General features: G+C 46.6%; 2 protein-coding genes across 2 annotated transcripts; one reads left to right on the top strand and one right to left on the bottom strand.

The window, feature by feature from the left end:
• Window positions 1-2245: 2245 nt before the first annotated feature.
• Mrpl46 (mitochondrial ribosomal protein L46) lies at window positions 2246-11077 on the bottom strand. The gene is made up of 4 exons (XM_059272794.1): window positions 10794-11077; window positions 9360-9549; window positions 8457-8630; window positions 2246-2626 (listed from the first exon to the last, which is right to left on the bottom strand). The coding sequence occupies exons 1-4, from the start codon at window positions 11019-11021 to the stop codon at window positions 2376-2378; spliced, it is 843 nt and encodes a 280-aa protein (XP_059128777.1). The 5' UTR covers window positions 11022-11077; the 3' UTR covers window positions 2246-2375.
• A 46-nt stretch (window positions 11078-11123) lies between these two features.
• Mrps11 (mitochondrial ribosomal protein S11) lies at window positions 11124-21213 on the top strand. Its single transcript, XM_059272805.1, has 6 exons — window positions 11124-11430; window positions 11558-11665; window positions 17058-17156; window positions 19028-19157; window positions 20229-20294; window positions 20867-21213. The coding sequence occupies exons 1-6, from the start codon at window positions 11366-11368 to the stop codon at window positions 20972-20974; spliced, it is 576 nt and encodes a 191-aa protein (XP_059128788.1). The 5' UTR covers window positions 11124-11365; the 3' UTR covers window positions 20975-21213.
• Window positions 21214-22698: the final 1485 nt, after the last annotated feature.

The following is a 22698-nucleotide window of genomic DNA, read 5'->3' as shown; positions in this document are numbered from 1 at the left end:
ACTCCTCACCGTCACACACAGCAACTTTCTCCTTTTCTCACGGTCTTCTTTGAAGTCACTCAGCCCCTGAAACAGAACCATCACTTCTAAGCTTGCCCTGGCCTTCTTCCCCAGGATACTATGCTGGGTTGTTTCGTGTCAACTTGACACAAACTAAAGCCATTTGAGAGGAGAGAACCTCAACTGAGAAAATGCCTCCATAAGACCAGGCTCTGGGCAAGTCTGTAAGGCAGTTTCTTGATTAGTGATCAATGGGGGAGGGCCCAGCCCATGGTGGGTGGTGCCATCCCTGGGCTGCTGGTCTGGGTGCTGTAAGAAAGCAGGCTGAGCAAGCCCTGGGAGCAAGCCAGTAAGCAGCACCCCTCCATGGACTCAGCTCCTGCCTATGGGTTCCAGCCCTGTTTGAGTTCCTGTCCTGACTTTCTTTGATGATGAACAGTAATGTAGAAGTGTAAACTAAATAAATTCTCCCCCTCCCAACTTGCTTTTGGTCATGGTGTTTCAACATAGCAATAGTAACCCTAAGACAGATACACAATAAACTATTTTTGGTCACATTTGGCAACCAATGGAAGGCTCAAGGTAGCATTCAATCATTTCTACCACCATGCTGATTAGCTTTGCAATCTGTAAAAATCACACTCCAAAAATAAAAATGCTTTGGAGAAGACTACCCAAAACCTCTGTAATTCTGTAGCCAGAGCAGTAAAGGCAGAATAAAGCCCAAAACTCCTCCACCTTGCTAGTCCCTGACAGCTTGGAATCCTGGGCATGCTTCCCCCGCCCCCCAAAGGTAGGCCCTTCGAAACACAAATCTAGAGAGACCAGTTCCAGCAAAATTAAGATAGTCCAGGATGGGACCATCTTCATCAATTTTTTAAAAACAAGCAGGTTGGGGTACCCTCAGAGCCCTGTCCTTTCTGCTTTTTTTCTCAGATAGCTGAACCCCTAAAAAGGCTACTAGGGATTCCTGTTGCTAAATCAGTCTATTTGCTATAAAGGAAGGCATGTCTAAAATCTTCAGCTTTTCCTTAAAGTACTCAATTTTGTCCCTAGCTTTCTCAAAATATTGATGTTCTGGGGCCTATCTCACAGAACCGCAGAATGCCAGGTGATTCTGACACCATTTCTCAGCTTTCTGATTACATGCATGCTATTTACCACTGCAGGCGGAGCATGTGGCAGTCTGGAGTGCTTGCCTAACATACACAAAGCCCTAGACTGGATCCCTGGCACCACAATAAATAAAAGCAAATACACAAACAATATAACAGGCTCTTATGAATGTACACGAAAATAACCCGTGGCTCAGTCTTCTGGGTTAGACAGCAGGCCAAGCAGTTCACAGACCTGACACACACTCCTAAATCCAGAAAGTGCACCCTATGGCTGTGTCCATTCTAAGGCACCACTAGCTGCTCCTGATGAGCCAGCCTCCCCCAGGGGACATCAGTTATCAGAGAAGCCATCAGGCAGCCAAGGGCAAGGAAAGGCAACAGGATTAGGGACCCAATCGTGATCAGAAAAAGCAAACTCCCCGACTCTACGTAAGAACAGCAGGCACCATCTAGTGTGGAAACAGATCACACTTCACAAGCTCACATCGAAGGGCGGGCAGTTTACCCAGAAGTCTGTGTGTGAGGAAACCAGGAAGAGTGACGGGTTTGTGACTGTCTGACCATTCTGAGCAGACACTGCATCTGAGTCGCCTGTACTCTGTGCTCTGTGGCAAGTGTTTATTTGTGCTTTTTATGCCAGCTTCTGGGGATGAGTGATGAGCCAACACCATACTCATCAGCCAGGGCCCCAACCCCAGAGGCAAGAAGATAGCAATCTCCCCGGGTACCGCCAGCTCCGACTCTGATGCACATCATGACCTGGTCATGATTCTTCCACTGTTAGGTTGGAGAGAAGTTACTTTATTTCAAATGACCAGTGCTAAACAGTTAAGAAGTGATTAATCTCCATCTAAATATAAAACTTCTAAAACGGAGGGAGAGAGAAAGGAGATATGTCCTTCCTATCTAACGGAAAGGGAAAAGTAAAATGGAAAGCAGCTAAGAAGCTTCATAACTAGGCTTTTCATGAGTCCAGAAACTTTCTCAGAACTCGGGAATTTAGGTCAATTCATGCCCTCTGTTCTTTCTTCCAAGCCCCATAGATCTGTTAAGTCACTGTAACATAATGCTTTAACTTGCTATATAGCAAAGCCAATTGTCCCCCAAGGAAAAATCAAAATCCAACACAATGGCAAACACGTTTAATTCTCAGAATTTAGTTTGGTGCTTGACTGTCCCTGTAAATGAGCATCCGCACTGTTCCTGAGGTCCTAGCACTTGACCTATGTGCGCATCATCCACAAGCGGCTGCATCCATCAGGAGTCCAGAAGAAACTTCCTGACCTGAGCCAGGTACCTGGGCTGCAGGTAGTCGCCCAGCTCTTCCTTACTGGCCCACACATGGCGGGCCTTCTTCCCAGCCTGTGGAAAGTCTCCTGTGAGTAGCAGAGCTTTGAAGAAGAAGATTTTGGCCCCAATGTCACTCTCTGTCCGAATTGCCTTGGGGAGTTTGAACTTGTAGTGGCCACAAGGTGCATTCCCCAGGAACTTGGCTTCCATGTTGTTTTCTGAAGAGAAAATAAAGAATAGAAAGATTAGGGTACAGCCATCTGCTTCTTCACACAAATCACAGGAGGCTCAGAAAAGCCACTTCAAACAGAGCTAAAGGTGATTCCCCATCAGTGTGGTGGTCCTGAAAGGAGGCTCCTCGCCCTTGAGCCCAATGCTTTCTAGCCCAGGTACCAGGCTACCTCTACAGGCCTAGAAGTCCACATGCAGTTAACATGATCCAGGAGTCAGCTGGCTTCTGCACTCAGCCCTGTCACCAGCTGCTGAAACTGGACTGAGAAACTTGGGATCTGCAGAGCCAAGCTCATCACCTCTAAGGGGTCTCCAATTTGACCTTTAGGGGAGTGGGAATGAGGGAGCTCCTGAAGTAAAGTCTTGCTTTTCTTCAAGATGCTTAGATAGCTTAGACCCCTCTATGTAGCCCAGGCCACGAAATGGTGATCTCACTCCTCAACCTGAATCTAGCATTTCAAAGATGGCAAAATGGAATGACTAAATGGCACCTGAAGAACAGCTAGCTAAACAGAAGGAACAGAGCTGGAAACCAACCTCAGTACTCACACCCCACAACTGACACTGTGACCCCAAGACTTAACACAAACTTCACATCTTCATAAGAGATTTGTTCACTTTGGATGATGCTTTCATGAACAATTTGTATTTTTTGAATTAAGATGAATTTTCAAATTTCTTCACTTAAAAAAGCAATATTGGTATTTTACATATCAAAAGGGGCCAGTCTTCCAAACAAATCAATTATAAAGAATTTATATTTGCCCACATACAACTCAAATCTTTCAGAGAAAAAATAAACACACAAAGAAAAAAAACCTGCAAGGACAAAATTATAAACTTGAGCGGGGTGTATTAGAGACACTGATGTTCCCAATGTTCCTGAAGCAACCAGCTCCTGGGAGGGAGAGGCAAGAGAATCAGCAGTTCCAGGTCGTCTTCAGCTACACAGTGGGTTCCAGGCCAGTCTGGACTACACAAGATCTTGTCTCAAAGAACAGCAGACAGCACATTCAAAAGAACTAATATCTTAAGTACCAAGCATTGTGGCACTCGCCTCCCATCTTCAGCACTGTGGAGAAACAGAATACAGGACATGGGAGATGGCTCAGTGGGGACAGGCATTTGCCACCAAGTCTGATGACTTGAGTAAGATCAATGGGACCCACAGAGTGGACAGAACCAACCTCACAAGTTGTTTTCTCACACTCATGCCATGCATAGCATGTGCAGACCACACACACACACACACACACACACACACACACACACACACACACGTAATTTAAAATCTTTAATTAAAAATAGTCATGTTCTTGAATATGTACAGAAAATTTCTAAAAGAATGCAAGGGAAAGAAACTGTCAGCAAGCATTACCTCTGAGAAGGAAAAAATACTTCTCATATCACACTTAGATACTGATAATCATTAAACATATGCATAAATTAGTGTCCTCAAGCTTAGCAAAACATTACTAGCACCAGATGAATTTACATATAATGTGCATGCACATGCTATACTAAGTGTCTGAGTGGGTATCTGGGAGAGGTGGGATTTACTGGTATATTTCTTTATACTTTCCTCAACTCTCCAAACTTAATTGAATAAAATATATTATTTTTCTATAATCTGGAAAACACAGATTAAATATTATCAAGTCAAAAAAAAAAAAAACCATTTTACTACAAACAAGAATGAGGAATCTGAGCAGACAGCTCACAGAATTGAGAAATACACTGAGTGTCTTAGCTAGGGTTTCTATTGCTTCTATGAAACACCATGACCAAAAAGCAATTTTGGGAGGAAAGGACTTATTTGGCTTATACTTCCTGATCATCTTCCTTCATTGGAGGAAGCCAGGGCAGGAACTCAAACAGGGCAGGAACCTGGAGGCAGAAGCTGATGCAGAGGCCACAGAGGAGAACTGCTTACTGGCTTGCTTCCCCTGGCTTGCTCAGTCTGCTTTCTTATAGAATCCAGGACCACTAGCCCAGAGATAGCACCACCCACCATGGACTGGGCTTTCCCACATTGATAACTAACTGAGAAAATGCCTTACAGCTGGATCTTTGGGGGCATTTCCTCAACTGAGGCTCCTTTCTCTCTGATGACTCTAGCTTGTGTCAAGCTGACATATAAGACCAGCCAGTACACTGAGCATATGAAAAAGATGGTCAGTCTCAATAGCAAAGAGGTAAATACTAATTCAAGAGAGATTATTTCTACTAACTGCACAACTACAAACTAAAATCAGGTCTATTTCATATGCTGGTGAGGTAAGCAGGCATCACCAAAGAGTTCCCGAAGATGCCATCATCTCACACTGGAACCAATCAGGGATATTTCCCAAGTCCTCCCTGTGCACTATTCCTCAGGTCCTCCCGTGTGCACACCTTTGACCTGGCGACTCCACCTCTAGAAATTCCATCTTGCAAAAGTGTGGAGCCAGTGGGAAAGGAATGTATTTTCAATTTTCTTAGATAAGTATTGTGTAAACTTTCTTTGCTATTCTATTTTTAAATTTGCTACTTTACTAACTTTGTCATAAATTTATTTGCCATCAATATATATTTTATTTAAAATTTATTAAATATAAATATACCTATTGATATCCTTTTTTATTTCCTTAACCATTTATTCAATAGGAATGTTAAAAGAACGCACGGTGCCAAGGAAGAAGCCCTTTCCACAAGGCACAGGGAAGGGAGAGCTGAGCAAGCATTGGTCATGCACACTCCTGTGAGGGACCCTGAGAAGGTGTACCCAAAGACCTTGGCACAAGACACAACTGTCAATTCCTATGTGACGGCTGGAAGACTGACAGAAGCAGAGCCCCCACACTCCATTGTAGCTTGCGGCCTCTCTCGCTGGCTAACGCAGCCCCTAGTGAGAAAGGTCCAAGGGCATACAAACCTCTGACATCTTCTATGAGCACCTATGCTGGAGGCAGAGCCTGTCAAGTGGCTAGGTGCCTACACTATTACCAAATCCACTCATCCAACACCAACAAGTGTCCGCCACTGCCAGGTACTGCTGACAACTCACGAAGAGGAATAGTCTGCCCTCACCTTCAGGGAACTCCCAATTCTAGCTAGAACAAAATGTGTAAATAAACCATATGGTGCAATGGCATGAGAGAAAGAACATATTCTCCACTTCAACATAAGCAGCCATGGAGCAGGCAGAGTGCCCAGTTCATCACTGCGACCCAGTGCCAGGCAGGCCTGGCAAACGGCAGGTACAGAAAGTGTTTGCTGCATAAACTGCTTGCACAGGCGGGAGCCTGAGGAGCTCTGGACCTGCAGACAGCAGGGTGCATGCCCCACAGTACAGATGCATGGAAATCCACTGACTGGAGGAGAAACACAAAGGCTCTACTGGGTTAGAACATGGATTATAGAAAACTCACTAAGAGCTGCAGAGATTGGGACCGGAATAAGAAGAATTTGGAGGCTATGTGAGGGTACTCACATATTTATGGAAAACACTTGAGAATTCTGTGCAAAGAAGTGACAAGGGATTTTATTCGGAAACCACATGTCAGTAGCACTGGAGAACATGAAACAAAAGTGAGGAGGGACTTTTTTGGCATTCCCAGTATAGCGTTTCTCAACCACGCTAATTTTGCTCTCTGGGTATTATCTGGTATTATTATGTGTAGAGATTTTTTTTGCGTGTCACACTGGGGGCAGGGTTGGGAGTGGGAATGAAATATTGCTACTGGCAACTAGTGAGTAGAGGCCAAAGGTGCCAACCACCTTACAATAGAGAAGAGCCTCACAAAGAATTAGCTAGCCCCAAACATGAACAGCGCCATAGTCTAGTGAGAAGTGAAGGATATCATAACTAAAACTGTGAAAATAAAGACAGGATGATTTGGAACAGACCAAGTAAGACACAAAGATACATACATCAGAATGAGGTCAAGAGTAGTGCTGAGGTTTCTAGCTGAACCAGAGGATAAACCATGCTACCAAGAAGCAGTGTTGGGAATACAAGTCAGTGGTGGAGTGCTCACCTACCAATTACAAGGCCATAGTCTCAATCTCTAGTACTGAAAAACAAAACTTGAATTTCCTGAGTGTAAAAATTCTGATTACCTGGCCTGGGCAGCACAATAGAGCTAATCACATTGGCGGAGGTATAGGTGAGCCAGCCCTGAAGTTGTGAGCATGGGAGAGCTGTCCCCATTACTCATCTGTCATGTGACGGCATGGGTGGAGGAGAAATGCCAGCTTCCCCCATCAACACATAGACAGGTGGGAGAGCTGGCCCTGAGGTCAGAAGGGCAGGAGAGCTGCCCCTGCCCATTGCCAGCTCCAACATTCGGGAGAGCAGGCCCTGCCCCTCTCGTGGGCAGCACAATAGCGCCAGCCCCACAGGCAGAGGTATGGGCGAGCCAGTCCCAACATTGTGAGCATGGAAGAGCTGTCCCCATACTTACCTGTCACCGGGCAGCATGGGCAGGAGAGAGATACACACACCCCAAAATGCCTGAGGCAGGTGGGAGAGCTGGCCCTGAGGTCATAAGAGCTGAAGAACTAGCCCTGCCTCTCATCAGCTGCAGCACTAGAGTGGCCCCTACACCTCCACTGGGCAACACAGTGGAGCTGGTCCTGAAGGTGTAGATGTGGGAGAGCTGACCCTGAAGACAGGAAAGTAGAACTTGCCCTGGCCCTTGCACATCACTGCAAGGGGTGATTTCGCCAAGGCAATGCAGGCAAACTCACCCTGGTGGTAAGAATAAAGGAGAGCTAGCGGGCTGACCAACCCTGCAACTACCCAGAACCAGGGTTATGAGTTGGCCCACCACAGCATCCACCCCATCTGTGATCCGCTAGAGCAGGTGAAGGGATTGGACCTGCAGATTCAAAGTGGCAGAATCTCCACACACAAGGCAACAGCAGGATAACCAAAAGGAGTTCCAGTGAGGGTCCAGCATCGATAGTGTAGCCTCAAAGCAGACCAAAGACTCTGCAATGAACACTAGCAAGTACAGATATATGGATAAAAGGGTTTACTGCATGACTCACTGTGTCACACTGCAGCTTCCAGGAAGAAACTGATTTTACCTTCTCTTTTTTTTCCTTTTTTCTCTTAAATTTAATTTTATTTTATTTAGGGTAGGGAGGTTGCAAGGGCAGAGGGTCGATACAAAGGAACTAGGAAATGAATGGGATAGAGGTACATAATATGAAAGACACAAAGGATAAATAAAAAGGAAAAAAAGAATTCTGATTAATATAATCATAGCTAAGTGGTTAAGGCAATGAACTAGAAATCCATCTCCCAGCACAGGAATGAACTTGCCAACTAAGGATTGAGTGTTGTGGCTCAAACATATAATCTCAGCACTCAGGAGGTGAAGGCAAGAGTTACAAGTTCAAGATCATCCTCAAGTACATCTAAAGCAAGTTCAAGGCCAGCCTGGGCTACCAAAAAAAGAAAGAGAAGAGGGAAGGAGGAGGAGAGAAGAAGGAAGGGGAAGGGAAAGAGGGCTGAAAATTGTGTTTAATGCACTAAAATCTCGATGCATTAAGATAAAGCACTCACTGGTTCTAAGGGAAATCCTTGCCAGAATTTTGTTTGGTTTTGGGGTTGTCTTTTTGTGGGGGATGAGGGGGTCAGATAGGGTCTCACTATGCCGCTCTAGCTGTCCTTGAACTCACAGAGACACCCACACACACACACCTCTGCTTCCAAAGTGCTGGGAATTTTATTCATCCGTGTCCATTAAACTTCTCACTCTCTATCCTTATGCCCAAACTCAGTCAACCTGGAATGAATCTGGAGGGTTCAGAAGTTAAAGAAGTTACCTGAGAGGGTGGCCAGGATTCGCTCAGCTGTCCCTCGAAGGGTCTCCCCAGGCTGCCACTCTACTTGAGGGAGCATCCAAAAATCCTGGTCCCCAAGCTTCTCTCTGACTAAGAGGACCAGGTTCCTGTCTAGCTTACGATGCAAGGAGGTTCGGTCATTCTTTTTATCAGCTTCTACAAAAGGGAGGATCAGAAGAGAGAGAAAAATCAAAAATCAAAATGACTGTGATCTACCAAAACCAAGGATTTCAAGTTTTAGAGCCTTCCTTTGGGAATAACCTCAAGCCCTGTCCTCTAAGAACTTATAGCCAAAGCATAACCCTAACTTAAACTGAAAGGTGAGAATTAGAACCAGAGGTGAACTTCTCTCAAGAGCACAGTACACTTGAAGCCTTTGGAAAAGAAGCGATGCCTGTAACAATTCAAACATAAGAACTGGAAGACAGCTCGGAGGCAGTGCACTTCCCTTGTAAGCATGAGGCTCTGGGTTCAGTCCTCAGAAACACACACACAAACACACAGTTCAAGGAAAAAACAAAAAAACAAAAAACAAAAACAAAAACCCTGCCCCATTGGATTTAACACTACTGCTGAGATTTAACTAACTCCTACTCTCTCTGTTCTTTAGTCATCATCCTTGAAACAAAGACAATTTAGAGGTAAAGCTCAAATAGTAACTGCAAGCTTTAACAGAAAGAGAGAGACATTTGCTCCTCCTGAAAATAGCTTAAGTCTTTCAAAAATTATGTTGGGGGATATAAGTAATAGGGGGTAAATGTTATTTTCCTGAAAACTGTTTAAGTGTTATTGAAATACAAAGCAGGAGTAAGGCAATTGTCCTTCGTTTGGAAATTGGAATAGTCCACTTTCCCTTCCTTGTGGCTAGCCTAGGAGGTCACACACCTGTTACTCGAGCTCCAGGTTTGAACTGGAGGAACGCCTGCTCCCACATATCTTCTAAGTCTTGTGCAAGTGTAATGCCCTGCTCATCTTGATCATCATCGTAAAGGTCAGATTTCTTCTTTGCCAGTCGCTTAGCTTCATCCAGAGCACGAAGCTCGTGGTCTGAATACAGGCTTCTCTCTGTCTCCACCTGGAGAATTTAAAAGGAAGAGGAGAAGGAAAAAAAAGCTACCGCATCCTTGACAGGCTTGGGAGCACATCACGTAATACACTCAGGAATATAATCAAAACACTGTACAGATGTAAAGAAGAAAAAGGGCCACTGGACTGTAAGCTTGAGTGAAATTTGCCAAAATGTCAGAATGTGACTAGACACCAAGACTGCCAGAAAGAACAGAGGAGTGGCATGGCACAGTGGACCCCTTCCCACGCTCTAGGTCTATTGGTCTCTGATCAGCATCTCTTCAAGCACTTTCCTGCCTTGAAGACATTGCAACATCCCTTTTTCCTAGAATATCTCAACTCACACTATTTCTCCCAGATTTCTACTCATCTTTCTGATTTCAACTTAAATACTACTTTCTCCGGAAGCCATCCTGGACACTTCTCATGAAAATCAAACCTACATGGCTCTTCGTAAAAGTCTTCTAGTACTCTGTGTTTTGTTTACCAAAGTCTGTAATTAGTCATGAGTGGTTACTGACTGCACCCCTAATCCCAGTATAGGAAACTCTCTGGGAACCACAACTATGTGCCTATCTTATCCACAACTGCGTATCTATCACTTTGCACAGTGATACACAGTATGAGCTATGAATACCTGTAGGGTGAGAAAAAAAAGATGAATAAATTGAGCAAAAAGCACCGAAAGGAGTTTACATTAGTATTCCCAAGACAAAAGTCCCTTGGAGTCCAGGGACAGGTAAGCTCTTTCATCACTATCTACAGAGACTTAACACCCTGACAGCAACTACACTTGGGTTTTTGCCCATATTTCCTCACTTGCCCTTCACAGAAATTGCTCCTCGAGGTAAAAACAAAGCCAACTTTACCACATGCATCTTAAGGATGTGCCCACTGCCTCCAAGGCTTTCTTCCTATAACTCATCACATCACAAAGACTTTCCTGTAATCTGTCAGCTCCTAAATTCCAGGAAGTGAGTGATTCCTGTTCACCACCGGATCCCTACTGTGTTGAATGTACAAGAAGGAAACTATCCACACAGAGTGCCCAAGCGAAAACGAGTCAATTCAATTAAACTTGGTTGAACACCTGCGATATACTAACCCAACTCATCAAGGTAACTTCCATCTTGCAGATGTCACTAAAGATCGAGAGGTGAAATGATTTGCTCAAGGTCACCCAAAGTAACAGAGTCACCACGGAATCCAGGCCCACTTGGTACCGCACCCCGAAGCCCGCGCCTGCCTTACCTTCTGCAGTAGTTCCGCCATCTCTTTCTGCAATGGGGTGAGCGGCTTGGTGATCAGCGGTGGCCGCTGCAGACACAAAGCGCCCAGCAAGCGCCATGGAGACCGGCTGCCTGAGGGCGCAGCCTCAAGGGACAGGCCGCGAAAACGCGGGCTACCCGCCCAGAGACTGTCGAGACGCCGCCAGCCTCTGGCCACCCCTAACAGAGTACGCCCCATGGGCGCCGCCATCTTTCTGCCTTCCCACAAGGAACCGCGGCTCCCGGCGGGGCCCTCAGCCAACCCCACGTTCCCATGAGGCAACGCGGGCCGGCGAGGGGGCGGGGCTACCTTTTGAGAACGAACCATTGCAGTTGGGAGAGGGAGGTGAATTCTCGTATTAGACCATTAGAAAGGGGGAGAGTCCCATGTAGATGATTTTATAGCGCATTTAAACTTGAACAAAAAGACTTAAAGTGCCATTTGAGAGCAATCGGGTGATTTCCCTTCTGTGTGCTCCCCCACAGAGGCTCATGGTGCTGACTCCAGCTAGGCCGGGCGCCGCGGACGGGAGCTGACGAGAGTCAAGTTCAGTCATGCAGGTTGTAAGAAACACCGCGTCGTGGCTCCTGCGGTCTTGGGCTGGACCTGGGATGACCAGGTAAGGGTTGCCTTTTCGAGCCCACGGCCCCTCCTCTCGAGCCTGCCCGCCTGCCTCCCAGTCCTATGTGCCCCTTGAACCCCCAAACGACCGTCAAACCAGTCCCTCACCGAGCTCTCCTTTGTAGGTTTGTGGCCGTTGCCCCAGCTCAGACTATCCACACCGGAGCCCCGAGGTTAGAAGACCAGGCTGCCCAGCAGAAGATTCAGAAGGAAGCGGCTCCGAGCCCCTTCAGGTGAGGGCTGAGTGGGTCCAGGACTCTGGAAACTTGGATCCTGTGACTTCTGCCCGTGACCCTCCAGAATCGTAGAAAAAGTCAATGTCTGTCTGTTGCCGTCTGTGGGAGTTTATGCAGACCAGTCTTTGAGCCTCCGCGCTCTCAAAATGAAGATAATGCTTAGAGAGGTTGTTGATGAAGATAGAGGAACGAACCGTGCATAAAGTAGCTGTGGAGTTAGCAACTGTCGGCTGAGCGTCCTACATACAAGTACCAGTTTTCTTTCCTTGTGAGATAGGCTTTAATTCCGACTAGCAACTTTCTCTTCCACCAACACAATATGACTTGAGGAACTACACTAGCTGCATTTCTTAGAGTTGGTCAAAGGTCCAGCATTAGTTTTGTGCCTAGCCCTGGGAAGTGGCATTCTGCATCCCACTAGTATAATTCCTTCATATGCAGGCTGTATATATGTTCACTTACTTCACTTCACATCTATTTAACAGTTACTGAAAACCTACTACTACTTCTTGAGTACCATGATAAGTACTGGAAATGCAAAAGGTTTATTCCTCCCCTGAAGTAGTTCAGACTCCCAAGAAAGACATATATGCAAATGTTTTAACCATAATCTGATCAGAATGATCGGGGTAAGAGATGGTTGGACATTTTAAAAAGTAAGGCATTCCTGAGGAAACCAGGCAAGACTTAAGGTACCCTGAAGTGCAGAAGTGAACTGAATAGGAATTCAGCTGGGCAAGATCAGAGGCATCGTTACAGGCAAAGGCAACAGTCTGGAAAGGCAGGCTGTCCGAGAGAATAAGAGAACATAGTGTGTGATGCCTCTAGAGGCATACGAATGGTAAAGGGCTTCCCTGTCGGCCCTGGAGGTTTTACACTTTACCCAATGCAGGCAATGAGGAGCTGCTAATGGAATTTAATCCAAGGCTGTTGGAGTCGTTCATTTGCAATCCCAGGCACTATTGGAATTGTTAGAGTTCCATCCCTGTTCCAACAGAAAAGACCCTATCCAGCAAGCAGGCAACCAAGCCTAGCCATGTCTGTCCAGCTTTGGCAAGAGTTGATGCCATTTTATTTATTTATTTTTTAAGATGGCCTTGCTGTGCAGCCCAGGTGAGCCTCAGATTCTTAATCCTCTTAGCTTGGCCTTATGAGTGCCTGGATTACAAGAGTATACCCCAGCCCCAGCAATCTTGCTTACTCTTTAAAGAACCTTTGCCCACTGTATTGATGTTAAGCTGTAGGAAGCAAGGCTGGAAGCTGAGAGAAGACTTGAAAGCAGTTATAAAGCAATAAAAATAGTCTAGGTAAAAATGGTGGTGTCTGGGGCAGGGTGGTATTTGATCCCTTTTGCTGGTATAGCGGTTGGTTTGGGTTTTGAGACAAGGTCTTGCAGTGTAGCCTAGGCTGGCCTGAAATGTGCAGCAATCCTCCTGCCTTAGTCTCCTGGGTGCTTGGGATTACAGGCATTCGTCAACACCCAGCTAAGGATCTGTTAATATAAAATGTAAGAAAAAGAGAGGTGTGGAGGCTCAAATTTGGGCACCAACCAACTGAAAATATGAAATTGTTCTATTAACAGAGACTGATGGAGCTTAGATCTGTGTGGTTAATTTTGAGATGCCCTATACTTGCTTTGTGCAAGCATATATATAAAATAATAATGGACTTGTGCAACCGTATATAATAAAAGAAAAAAAATCTGAGACTCCTAGCATGGGGGTTGAGATGTAATAGAGACAGAGATTTGGGGAAAGGAAGAACCAGCGAAAGAGAGAACCTCCCCAAGACAGGTAGTAGGAAAGCCAGACGAGATTTTCTTTTTAGTGTGGCACAGACTAGGGAATGCAGCTGTGTTCGGTACTGCAGAGAAGATGGGTTGACAGGCAGAGAGCATGCAGCTGTGTTCGGTACTGCAGAGAAGATGGGTTGGCAGGCAGAGAGCATGATTGCTCATTGGACTTAACAATACAGAGTGGGTTGGTGACCTTGACTACAGCCTTTCTGATGGAGAGGTCGGAAATAACTCCTAATTGGAGTGGGTGGTTTCAAAGAGAATAAATAAACAAGTATTGTCATTCCTTTAAGGAGGCTTTGCTGTAAGGGATAATAGAGAAGCTCTTGAGAACTTGGGGTTTAAAAGGTGGGGGGTTATTTTTCCGTTCTTCTTGTTTAGATTTTATGTTTATGACGTAACAGTATGTCTTGCTTCCTGGAACCAGGGGAAAGACTGATCCTGAAGAGGGAGCATTGCAGGAAGTGTCCTTGTGGGACTAATAGGCAACTGGAACATTGTGAGAGGAGAGTTCTCAAAGGCCCTGGGCACAGATGTTTGGTGGTGGAAGCTGGAAGAAAGTCTAATTGATTCTATTTCTCTGTAGAGGTCATCAGCTGGCCCCAAGGAAACAGGAAAGGGTTGAATGTTTAAAGAGACAAAAGGAAACAGAGAAGAGGCAGCCTGGAGAATGGAAGGATAATTGAACTGAGAAGGGTTGTCAGGCATCTTGAGAGCCTGCTTGATGCTGGAAGGTCACTAAAACTAGTCAGTGGTTCTTGGTAGGGACTTTCAGCAGTGTCTAAAACCTCTAGTGGTCATAAATTAGGAGATAGAACCTGATGAATTTAAGCCAGGGATGCTACCAAGCAGCCCACTGTTCACAGGACAGCCTCCTACAGCAGTAACTTATCCCAAAGGTCGATCGAAAGCCCTGGAATGGAGACCAGACAGCCATGCAGTGTTTACACAGACTCAGGTTGTCTGGAGAGATGGATTTAATAAGGGCTGGGGGTTTGCCAGGAGAAAGTGGTGAAGAAAGAGGGGAATTGAGACTAGGCTTTCGTCCAGGTGGGGAGAGCAGTAGTACCTGAGGTATATGGAGTGGTGGAGATCTGATGGGCTCATCAGGGTACTGTGGCTGACAAAGGGTGGTAGCCAGGGATGCTTGAAGCCAAGGTTACGGTGCATGTGCTGGCAATGATAATGGCTGACCGTGACCCCAAGACGTTCATAGCCACGGTAGGACAGAAGGCAGATGATGATGGAAGGAGGCAGGTTTAGAAATGGAAGTGCAGAACTTTTGGAGATCTTGCTGAAACCATCAACAGTTACAGAGAAGTAGTGCCAGAGGACACCGAGACCCGCCTATGGTTTTTGCAGTTTGTTTCCATTTTTAAATAATTCTTGGAAATTAAAATACAGTCACATCATTCCCCCCCCCATTTCCTCCTTCTAATCCCTCCCTTATATCCCCATTTTCTCTCTCAAATTTATGGCCTCTTTTTTTTTTTTTTATTGTTGAGGGAGATGTATTCCTAACTACATAAATAGAACCTGATCAGTCAGTGTAATGTTACATGTATGTATACGACTTCAGGGCTGACCATGTCATAGTGGATCACCAATTTGATTGCTCTGTTTCTCCCACTCTTAGCATTCTTTAGTTAGGCAATTTGCATTTTTAAAGATTATGCAATTAAGCCAGGCATGGTGGAGCACACCTTTGATCCCGGTACAGTGCAGGCAGAGGCAGGCAGATCCCTGTGGTTGAGGACAGCCTGGTCTACAGAGTGAGCCAGGCTAGCCAGAGCTATGTACTAAGACCTGATCTCAAAACAAACAGACAGACATCCCCACTTTGCAAATGAACTACCGCACCACACCTCCCCGGTGTAAAAGTGGGTAGAAAGACTAGTTCCAGAAAGTTCTGTCTGTGTTGTAGGGCCTTCCTCAGATGAGCCATTGCTCATTATTCCTTCAGCCTGGGAGAATCTTGTTTTGTTTTTTTTTTTGAGACTGACTCTTGCTGTGGAGCCCAGGATGACCAGGAACCCTGTCATCATAAGCTGCTCTTAAACTCATGGTGACCCCCCGGGCTAGGATTATGGGCATGCACTACCATGTCCAACTGAAACTGGGAAGTTTAGAGGCCTGATCTTGGCCATGCCCTAGATTAAATGGCTCGAGCTCCTGGTTTCAAAGTCTTACTATATGAAGGGGATTGTATTGGTTTCACTCAGATTTGCATTTGCTCACTCCCAAGTCAACATAGGGAACAACAAAAAAAAATGTCAGTGGGGAAATGATGATCATTGAAACAGTAATGTCATCTACAGGGCTGGGACACTTTTCTTCTTAGTACAGACACTGATAGGCCAGCCACCTACAGAGGCTGTGCGTCATCGCTAAAATCAGGCCCACAGGAGGGAATGCACTGTGCTGAGCTTTTGAAAATATCCCTAGAGAAGCAGATGGGCCGGGGGTGCTTGAATGGTAGCGTATTTTCTAAAACGGATTTCAGCATAGTAGAAACATAGCGTGGGAGTGTGGGTACAAATCTGAGTCTGATTTAGGTGTGTGGGCATAATGAAACAGCAGGTTTACTCCCATCTGAAATGCTGAATGACAGTTACATGCGTGTTTAAATTTTTAAAGAACAAAGCTCGGATCCAAGACCAGTCTCCCCAGTCCAAAGCCTAGCCTCCCTTGCTGGCTCTATGCCTATATGGGCTTGAGTTTCCCACTGAAGATGAAGACTGTGTATGGCCCCAGGGAAATCCCACAAGCAAGATCTTGTGGCTAAAAGCAAGACTAAGGCTAAAAGATCGTGAACCCAGCACGGTGTCGAGGCCAGTGTTCCCAGGCCTGAAACACTGCAGTGTCCAGAAGGTGTGGGAAGGAATGGTGCAGAGAGCCTCCTCCAGAGCCAGAGACTCTAAGTTTTCATTCTGGTTTATCTTAGTTAGGGTTTTTACTGCTGTGGAGAAACACCATGACCACGGCAACTCTTATAAGGAAAACATTTCACTGAGGTGGCGGCTTATAGTGTCAGAGGTTCAGTCCATTATCATCATGGTGGGGAGGAATAGCTGAGAGTCCTACATCTTACAGGCAACAGGAAGTCGACTGAGAACACTGGACCGTATCCTGAGCATAGGAAACCTCAAAGCCCACCCCACAGTGACACACTTCCTCCAACAAGGCCACGCCCACTCCAACAAAGCCACACCTCCTAACTGCCACTCCCTACGAGATTATGGGGGCCAATTACATTCAAACTACCACAGAGTTTGTGTTATTTGATTTGGTGTATGGGGTGAGTGTTTGGGAAGTTTGAGGCCTTTAGGGGTTGGGGAGGGGGTGTTGCAGGGACTGTCTTACAGTACATCCTAAGCTGTGTGTATCCCAGGCTAGCCTCAGGTTCAGTTTTCCCTTCCCACCCTCCCCACCCTCCCTACTTGCACACTTCCCCCACCACCACCTCCCCATGCTCGGGTCACAAGTGTGCATCACTATACTCAACCTATTTTATTTTATTTTTAAGCATGTATGTATTTCTTTTGATTTAAAGAACAATTGGAAAATTAAAGCAAATGTTTCTTCTGATTGCAGCATTTACCCTCCAGCTCCAGGACAGGAAAGCTCTCTGCGGTGGGCAGGGATGAGATTTGAGGAGGTCCCAATTGCACACATTAAAGCAACCCACAACAAGTAAGAAAGGGGGAGCCTGAGTGAGTCCCCTGTGAGCTGCCGTAGCCTTAACCCTTCTTGGAGTGGAAGTCAGGGTGCCAGATGCTAGCTTCATCTTGTTTGGGGAAACCACCTTCTTTCTTTATGACGTGTACTTAAGTTTCATAAAATATCAAATAGACTTAGTACATTGTAATTTTAAGATTTTTTTTTCTGCCTTCTTGGGATTCCTATGCATGAGTTAGAAGGACTGTATTAGAAGGAACCGGTCCTGTTGTGAGAGAAGCGATACACAAATACATAATTTATTAGTAAACTGGCCGGAATATAAACTCCAGACAAGTGCGAGCCTTTAGCCTTCTTTCCTGAGTCCCCATGCACTGGCCTTCCCTTGCAGGACTAAGTGTCATGAAGGAAAGCAACCAGACGAGAGTCCTTGTGTGCCGTACACAGGTGCCGAGCGGGCTCCCAGCTACAAGGGCATAGGGCATGGGTGACAACTGCGCAGGCCAAGTCCACTTGGAAGTGTGACCTGTGTGTGGTCACAGTCTGCCTGCCACACAGCTGGAGTTCAGCACCAGAGACTCTAGTCCTGGCTAGAGTGTGTGGCACAGAGGTGCCACAGCAGTGTTCCCTCTCCTCTTGAGCTAATATGCAGATATAATAACTTCTATGCTTCCTTTTTGTTGATGTGGCTGTGACTTTTTCTTTTTTCTTTTTTTTTTTTTTTTTTTTTCTTTTTTTTTCTTTTGGTTTTTCAAGACAGGGTTTCTCCATGTAGTTTTTTGTGCCTGTTCTGGATCTCACGCTGTAGACCAGACTGGCTTCAGACTCACAGAGAGTTGCCTGGCTCTGCCTCCCCAGTGCTGGGATTAAAGGCATGCACCACCACCGCCCGGCTTCTGTGGCCTTTTCAAACACCCTGCATCAGAGTGTTTCTGTCCAGTATAGGAACATGAGAAGCCCTTGGAGAGGATGACAACCATAACGAGGCCACAAGCAGGTGTCAGGGCTGACCCTGCAGGTCTCCTGCACAGCATCCCCTTCACTTCCCCTTCCCATGAGCACCCAGAAAGCCCTGCAGAAAGTGGGGTGATGATAACCAAAGGGAAGACAGGAAGCACACCTTAGGATTTTCCTAAAGTCATTCTTAATTTACCCTTATAGAGCAAATTAGAAAAAAGTTTCACTTATTTAAAATAATTTTTGATCCCAGAATAGAGTGTCATAAGCATTTAAATTATCCACTGTAATGATGTTGTCATGACAGATGTTTTGCAGGATTTTTTATGTGTCTGCCTTTTAGAGATAGACACTGCAATGATAGATCTTATCTATCCCTTCAGAACAGTCTGCTGATGGGGAGATGGAAATAGGGTTTAGAGTTGGTTATTGTTGGAGCAGAGTGAGGCAACAGGTCTGGGCGTTTGTTCATATACTCTTTTCTTAATTACTTTATTATAGTTTTGCTTCCTTGTTGGGGGTGCAGCATAATCATGTGGAGGTCAGAGAACAGTTTGCACAAATTAGTTCTCTCCTTCCACCATGTGGGTGCATCTGTAACCATTAAGCCATCCCTCACATACTGCTCTGTTCTTTGTTATAATGGAGGATACTTGGAACTTTCCAATGTTGTCCCCTTTTAACAGTTGCCCAGTGTGAAACAGCTAGGTTTTTATAAAACACCAGACAGGGATATTAACCTCCAACATAACCGCTGCCTCGGGGAAGGCTGGAGGCAGAAGTGTGTCCTTCCATGTGTGATTTGTCAGCCTTCCTTGAACACAGGGGAGGGCTAGCGACCTCTTCTTTCTGATTCAGGCTCCTAAGAACTGTAGCAAGCTCCCTTCCTTCCCTGAGTGGTGTTAGAGCTATATGCCTCTTTTTCCAAGCACACAGATCCAGGTGGTGTCTGCCACTAATGTGCCCCTGGCCCGTACCTCCTGTGGCACAGAAGGCTTTCGAAATGCCAAGAAGGGCACGGGCATCGCAGCCCAGACGGCAGGCATCGCCGCGGCAGCAGTAAGTACCTGACCACGTTGTTGTGCTTTCCCTGTGGCTGATGGTGGAGAGCTCCCAGCACAGCAGATTCAGAAGCGGGGAGGTCTTTGCCTGCCCCGTTAGATGTCCTGATACTGCAGCTGCTTGAAGAAGCCTTTGTAGAAAGGTCCCCAGCTTTCTCTCGCAGCTTCAGAGGAAGCTGAGAACTGAGGAAGAACCAGAGTCCTGAAGACTTAGGAATGAAAGATGGGAGGGATAGTGTGGGGGTTGTATTTTATTCATGTCCTACAGCACAGGTCCCAAAGTGACTTTTTAGAAGCAAACTAATCACTACATTTCAGATAGTTCCTTATTATCGTGTCTTCAGAAGCCCCTGCTCTTATCTACTCTTTCAAGAGAATCAGATTGTGTGAGATTGGTCAAAGCCAAGCAGCCAGTGAGCTCCCTGATGTGAACCCAGAGTGGCCTCGGACCAGAGCTGCATGTTTCCTGCTGTAGCAGCGACCTCACAAATGTGTTTGCTCTGACAGACAGGAATGCTTCCTGAAGAAACCCCTTGACCTTTACAGCAAGACATAAAAAAACTAGATTGCTATGTAGTCATGATCATCAAAACGCAGAATGATGTAATTGCCCACCAGACAGAGGACATTCGGTTAAGAGAGATGTGTCAGTGTTGTGGGACCTCTGCATGGCAGGTTTTGAGTGAGTTCTGGGTATTTTCCAGGACCCATAATCAATGTGTTTATAAACTAGACACATACTTAATTCTAAAGATTCTAAATCCCACTTTAGAAGCGGGCATTCAGACTCAGCCTCTTAAGTCAGCCTTTGGAGGAAAATCAAGCAATATCTAGAAGCGTCCATTAGGTGGCGGTGTAGTTCCGTCACCTAAGTTCCTTGGCTGTCTGTCTGCCAGCCTCTATGGGTGTCCATCTCCACTATGGCCGTCAGTGCTTCCCTGCTTTCTGTGTCTGCTGCCTCCCCGTTTACTTCTGTGTTGCCATTACCCCGTATCTCCTGGAGACAGTAGCCAGAGGTTGGGGTGCAGCCATTCTGTCTCGGGGACACTGACCACTTGTTTTTCTCCAGAAAGCCAAGGGAAAGGGAGTGACCCACATCAGAGTTGTAGTGAAAGGCTTGGGACCAGGACGCTGGGTAAGTAACTAGGGTTCTCCACAGTGTGTGTGCATGTTTGTTAGAGCCAGGTGTGGAGAGTTGAAATGTCCCCTTAGTGAACGTCCCCCTCAGTTCCTTTCTGTTGTTCCTGCGATCAGCAAAGCCCCTCAGAACAAGCCTAGATTGTGTAGTTTATCTCAGCTTCTTGAGTGCCTGCTGTGTGCCGGCCCTGGGGATGGAAAAGTGGTCTCTGGGGAACCGTCACAGACAGATCCTCAGCACACACTAGTGGATGCAATGGAGGAGTGTAGACCAAGGTGCTGGGGGCCCTCGGGGGTATTCTGAGACCAGTGGGCTAGAAGGCAACATCTCTCTGACTTTACAAGAATGAGGCATGGGGTGGGGGAGGGGGGTCCTGGGAGAGGAAAAGAGCCACTGGAGTGTGAGAGTCAAGCCTGTTCTCAGGTAGTAAAATACAGGGTGGAGGCAGCTGTGGCTGGAATTGTAGCTGTCAGCCCATGAGCTTCCCTCCCTCCTGGAGCCCTATCTGAAGATGCTGGGTCATCATCATTTTGGAGACCATACCATTCGCCTGTTTCTGATCCTTCCAGTCTGCCATCAAAGGACTGACCATGGGGGGTCTGGAAGTGATCTCAGTCACAGACAACACTCCTGTCCCACACAATGGCTGCCGGCCCCGGAAGGCTCGAAGGCTGTGATGGGAAGGAACCCTGCACTGGAAGCTGACCTAAAGTCTCCACTCCAAGTGGATCCTGCAAAAGCCCCTGTGGGAGCTGCTGGAGCTGCCGCTCTCAAGCCCTCCGGAGGGGAGTGTTGCTCCTGCTTGCACCTGGAGCTGCAAGTGCCCCGGAGGGTCTCCTCTCACGGACATGAGGGGGTGGGCACTAAAGGACAGCTGTGGCTGTGCTCTGACAATAAAAGACTGTCCTGTGTAGTAGCTGTCAGTGTTTGTGCCCAGTGTTACAGACTTCTGAAAGACTGTGAGTGAAGTGTAACCCCGGATGGAAGGGTTACAGTGTAAAGTGGTCCGCAGTCCACTGTGCCCTTCTTTTCACACTGCCTTTAGAGCCTCTTAACCAAGGTGTCCAGATCTTGTCACAGCCAACAACCGAGCCTTTAACCCAGGTGAGTGAGCTTTTTCCCATCCTCTGGAGTCTCTCAGATTCACAGGTGAAGGGCATGCTTGAAGTTAGCCCTAGCAGTGGGGGGTGGAGGGGGTGCTCTGAAGTTCAGATTTCCTGAGAGTGTCCATCCTTTATACTCTGTGGACTTCAGCAGTCCCCAAACACAAGAGGAGGTCATCTCAAAAGCAGGCTGGTGGAGTTGTGTAAAACAGGATTTGCCAGGAAGAAGTATGGAGAGTGGGGTACTGAGAGCTGTGCTAGTGTAGAACCTAGATGGCACAGACAGATTGGCACAGCTCAGAACCCCCAGGCTGCCACTCGGCCCGTCATTCACCAATGCCAGAGGCCAGGGCTCTGGGAACAGCAGCACCTCAGGGGAGACGCCTCTTCCTCCGCCCCTCCGCTGAGAGAGAGCATCACAGAAGCTTGAAAGGAAATGCCCACAACACAGTCCCCCTCCTCCCAGACAGGGCTGCAGCCCAGCTGGGAAGGCCCACAGCTGCCCTTTGGGTAGGCAGGAAGGACTATGTTGGAGCTGAAGGAAGGACAGGATTACCAACTTAGAGGAAATTAAGGAAAAATGTCTCCCTACTCCTTTTAATCCCTAGCAGGATGTGTGAGGAGTATCCTGAGACCAGTGACTTAACCCCTTGTGTTAAAGTCACTGTGGGAGGAGGGCCAGCGTTTTAATATAACACTATCCAAACTGCATTAGAGAATCCCACTATGTGTAGTTCAGGCTGGCCTTGAACCTTCTGAGCACTTGGTTTACAGTGTCACCACGCCTGACATACACACATACATACATATATATACATACACACACACAGTTGCTGTGTGTGAACTGCGGCTATTTCTTTATTGATGACAATAAAAGTAAAGATTTCAAATAAAATAGACTTGAAAAGTGAGGCTTTTGAAGCCATTCTTCATGGTTTGCTGTGGTTTGGCCTTCATGAAGTGGAGAAGGGGCCTGAAGCAGCTGATTGTGGCTCCAGCAGAAACAGTGAAAAGGTTTAGGCAAACAGCTATGTGAAGGTTCTCTACAGAGGACTGGGCAGGCTCAAGAGAAGAAATAAGGGGTGTGGGGGAGTGCTAGAAACTCAGGACTGGTGAGAACCCAGAGCGGCTTCCACCCTAGGCCTGAGGTCTGGTGAAGGAACTGTAGCCTGATGGGATCTGAGCCAAGGAGACAGGTACTTCGCAGGAGTGGCCACACAGACAGGGACAAGAGGAAGTTCTCCAACAGCTTTGCTCCAGACACTGGGTGGGCTCCTGGTTGAACCCAACAGATAGCC

This window comes from Peromyscus eremicus, chromosome 1 (genome assembly GCF_949786415.1).
Source record: "Peromyscus eremicus chromosome 1, PerEre_H2_v1, whole genome shotgun sequence".
Taxonomy (NCBI): domain Eukaryota; kingdom Metazoa; phylum Chordata; class Mammalia; order Rodentia; family Cricetidae; genus Peromyscus; species Peromyscus eremicus.
The sequence above is the reverse complement of the archived record's forward strand: the minus strand, read 5'-3'. Positions and strand labels throughout refer to the sequence as shown.

What these genes read in the sequence shown, in the direction of transcription:
- Mrps11 (XM_059272805.1), top strand. Translation starts at nt 11,366, where the DNA reads ATGCAGGTTGTAAGAAACACCGCGTCGTGGCTCCTGCGGTCTTGGGCT. An exon ending in ATTAAAGCAACCCACAACAA is followed by an intron (nt 17,157 to 19,027) that starts GTAAGAAAGGGG and finishes TCTTTTTCCAAG; the next exon opens with CACACAGATCCAGGTGGTGT. An exon ending in CAGGCATCGCCGCGGCAGCA is followed by an intron (nt 19,158 to 20,228) that starts GTAAGTACCTGA and finishes GTTTTTCTCCAG; the next exon opens with AAAGCCAAGGGAAAGGGAGT.
- Mrpl46 (XM_059272794.1), bottom strand. Translation starts at nt 11,021, where the DNA reads ATGGCGGCGCCCATGGGGCGTACTCTGTTAGGGGTGGCCAGAGGCTGG. An exon ending in ACCTGGAGCTCGAGTAACAG is followed by an intron (nt 8,631 to 9,359) that starts GTGTGTGACCTC and finishes TCCCTTTTGTAG; the next exon opens with AAGCTGATAAAAAGAATGAC. An exon ending in AATCCTGGCCACCCTCTCAG is followed by an intron (nt 2,627 to 8,456) that starts GTAACTTCTTTA and finishes TTTTCTCTTCAG; the next exon opens with AAAACAACATGGAAGCCAAG.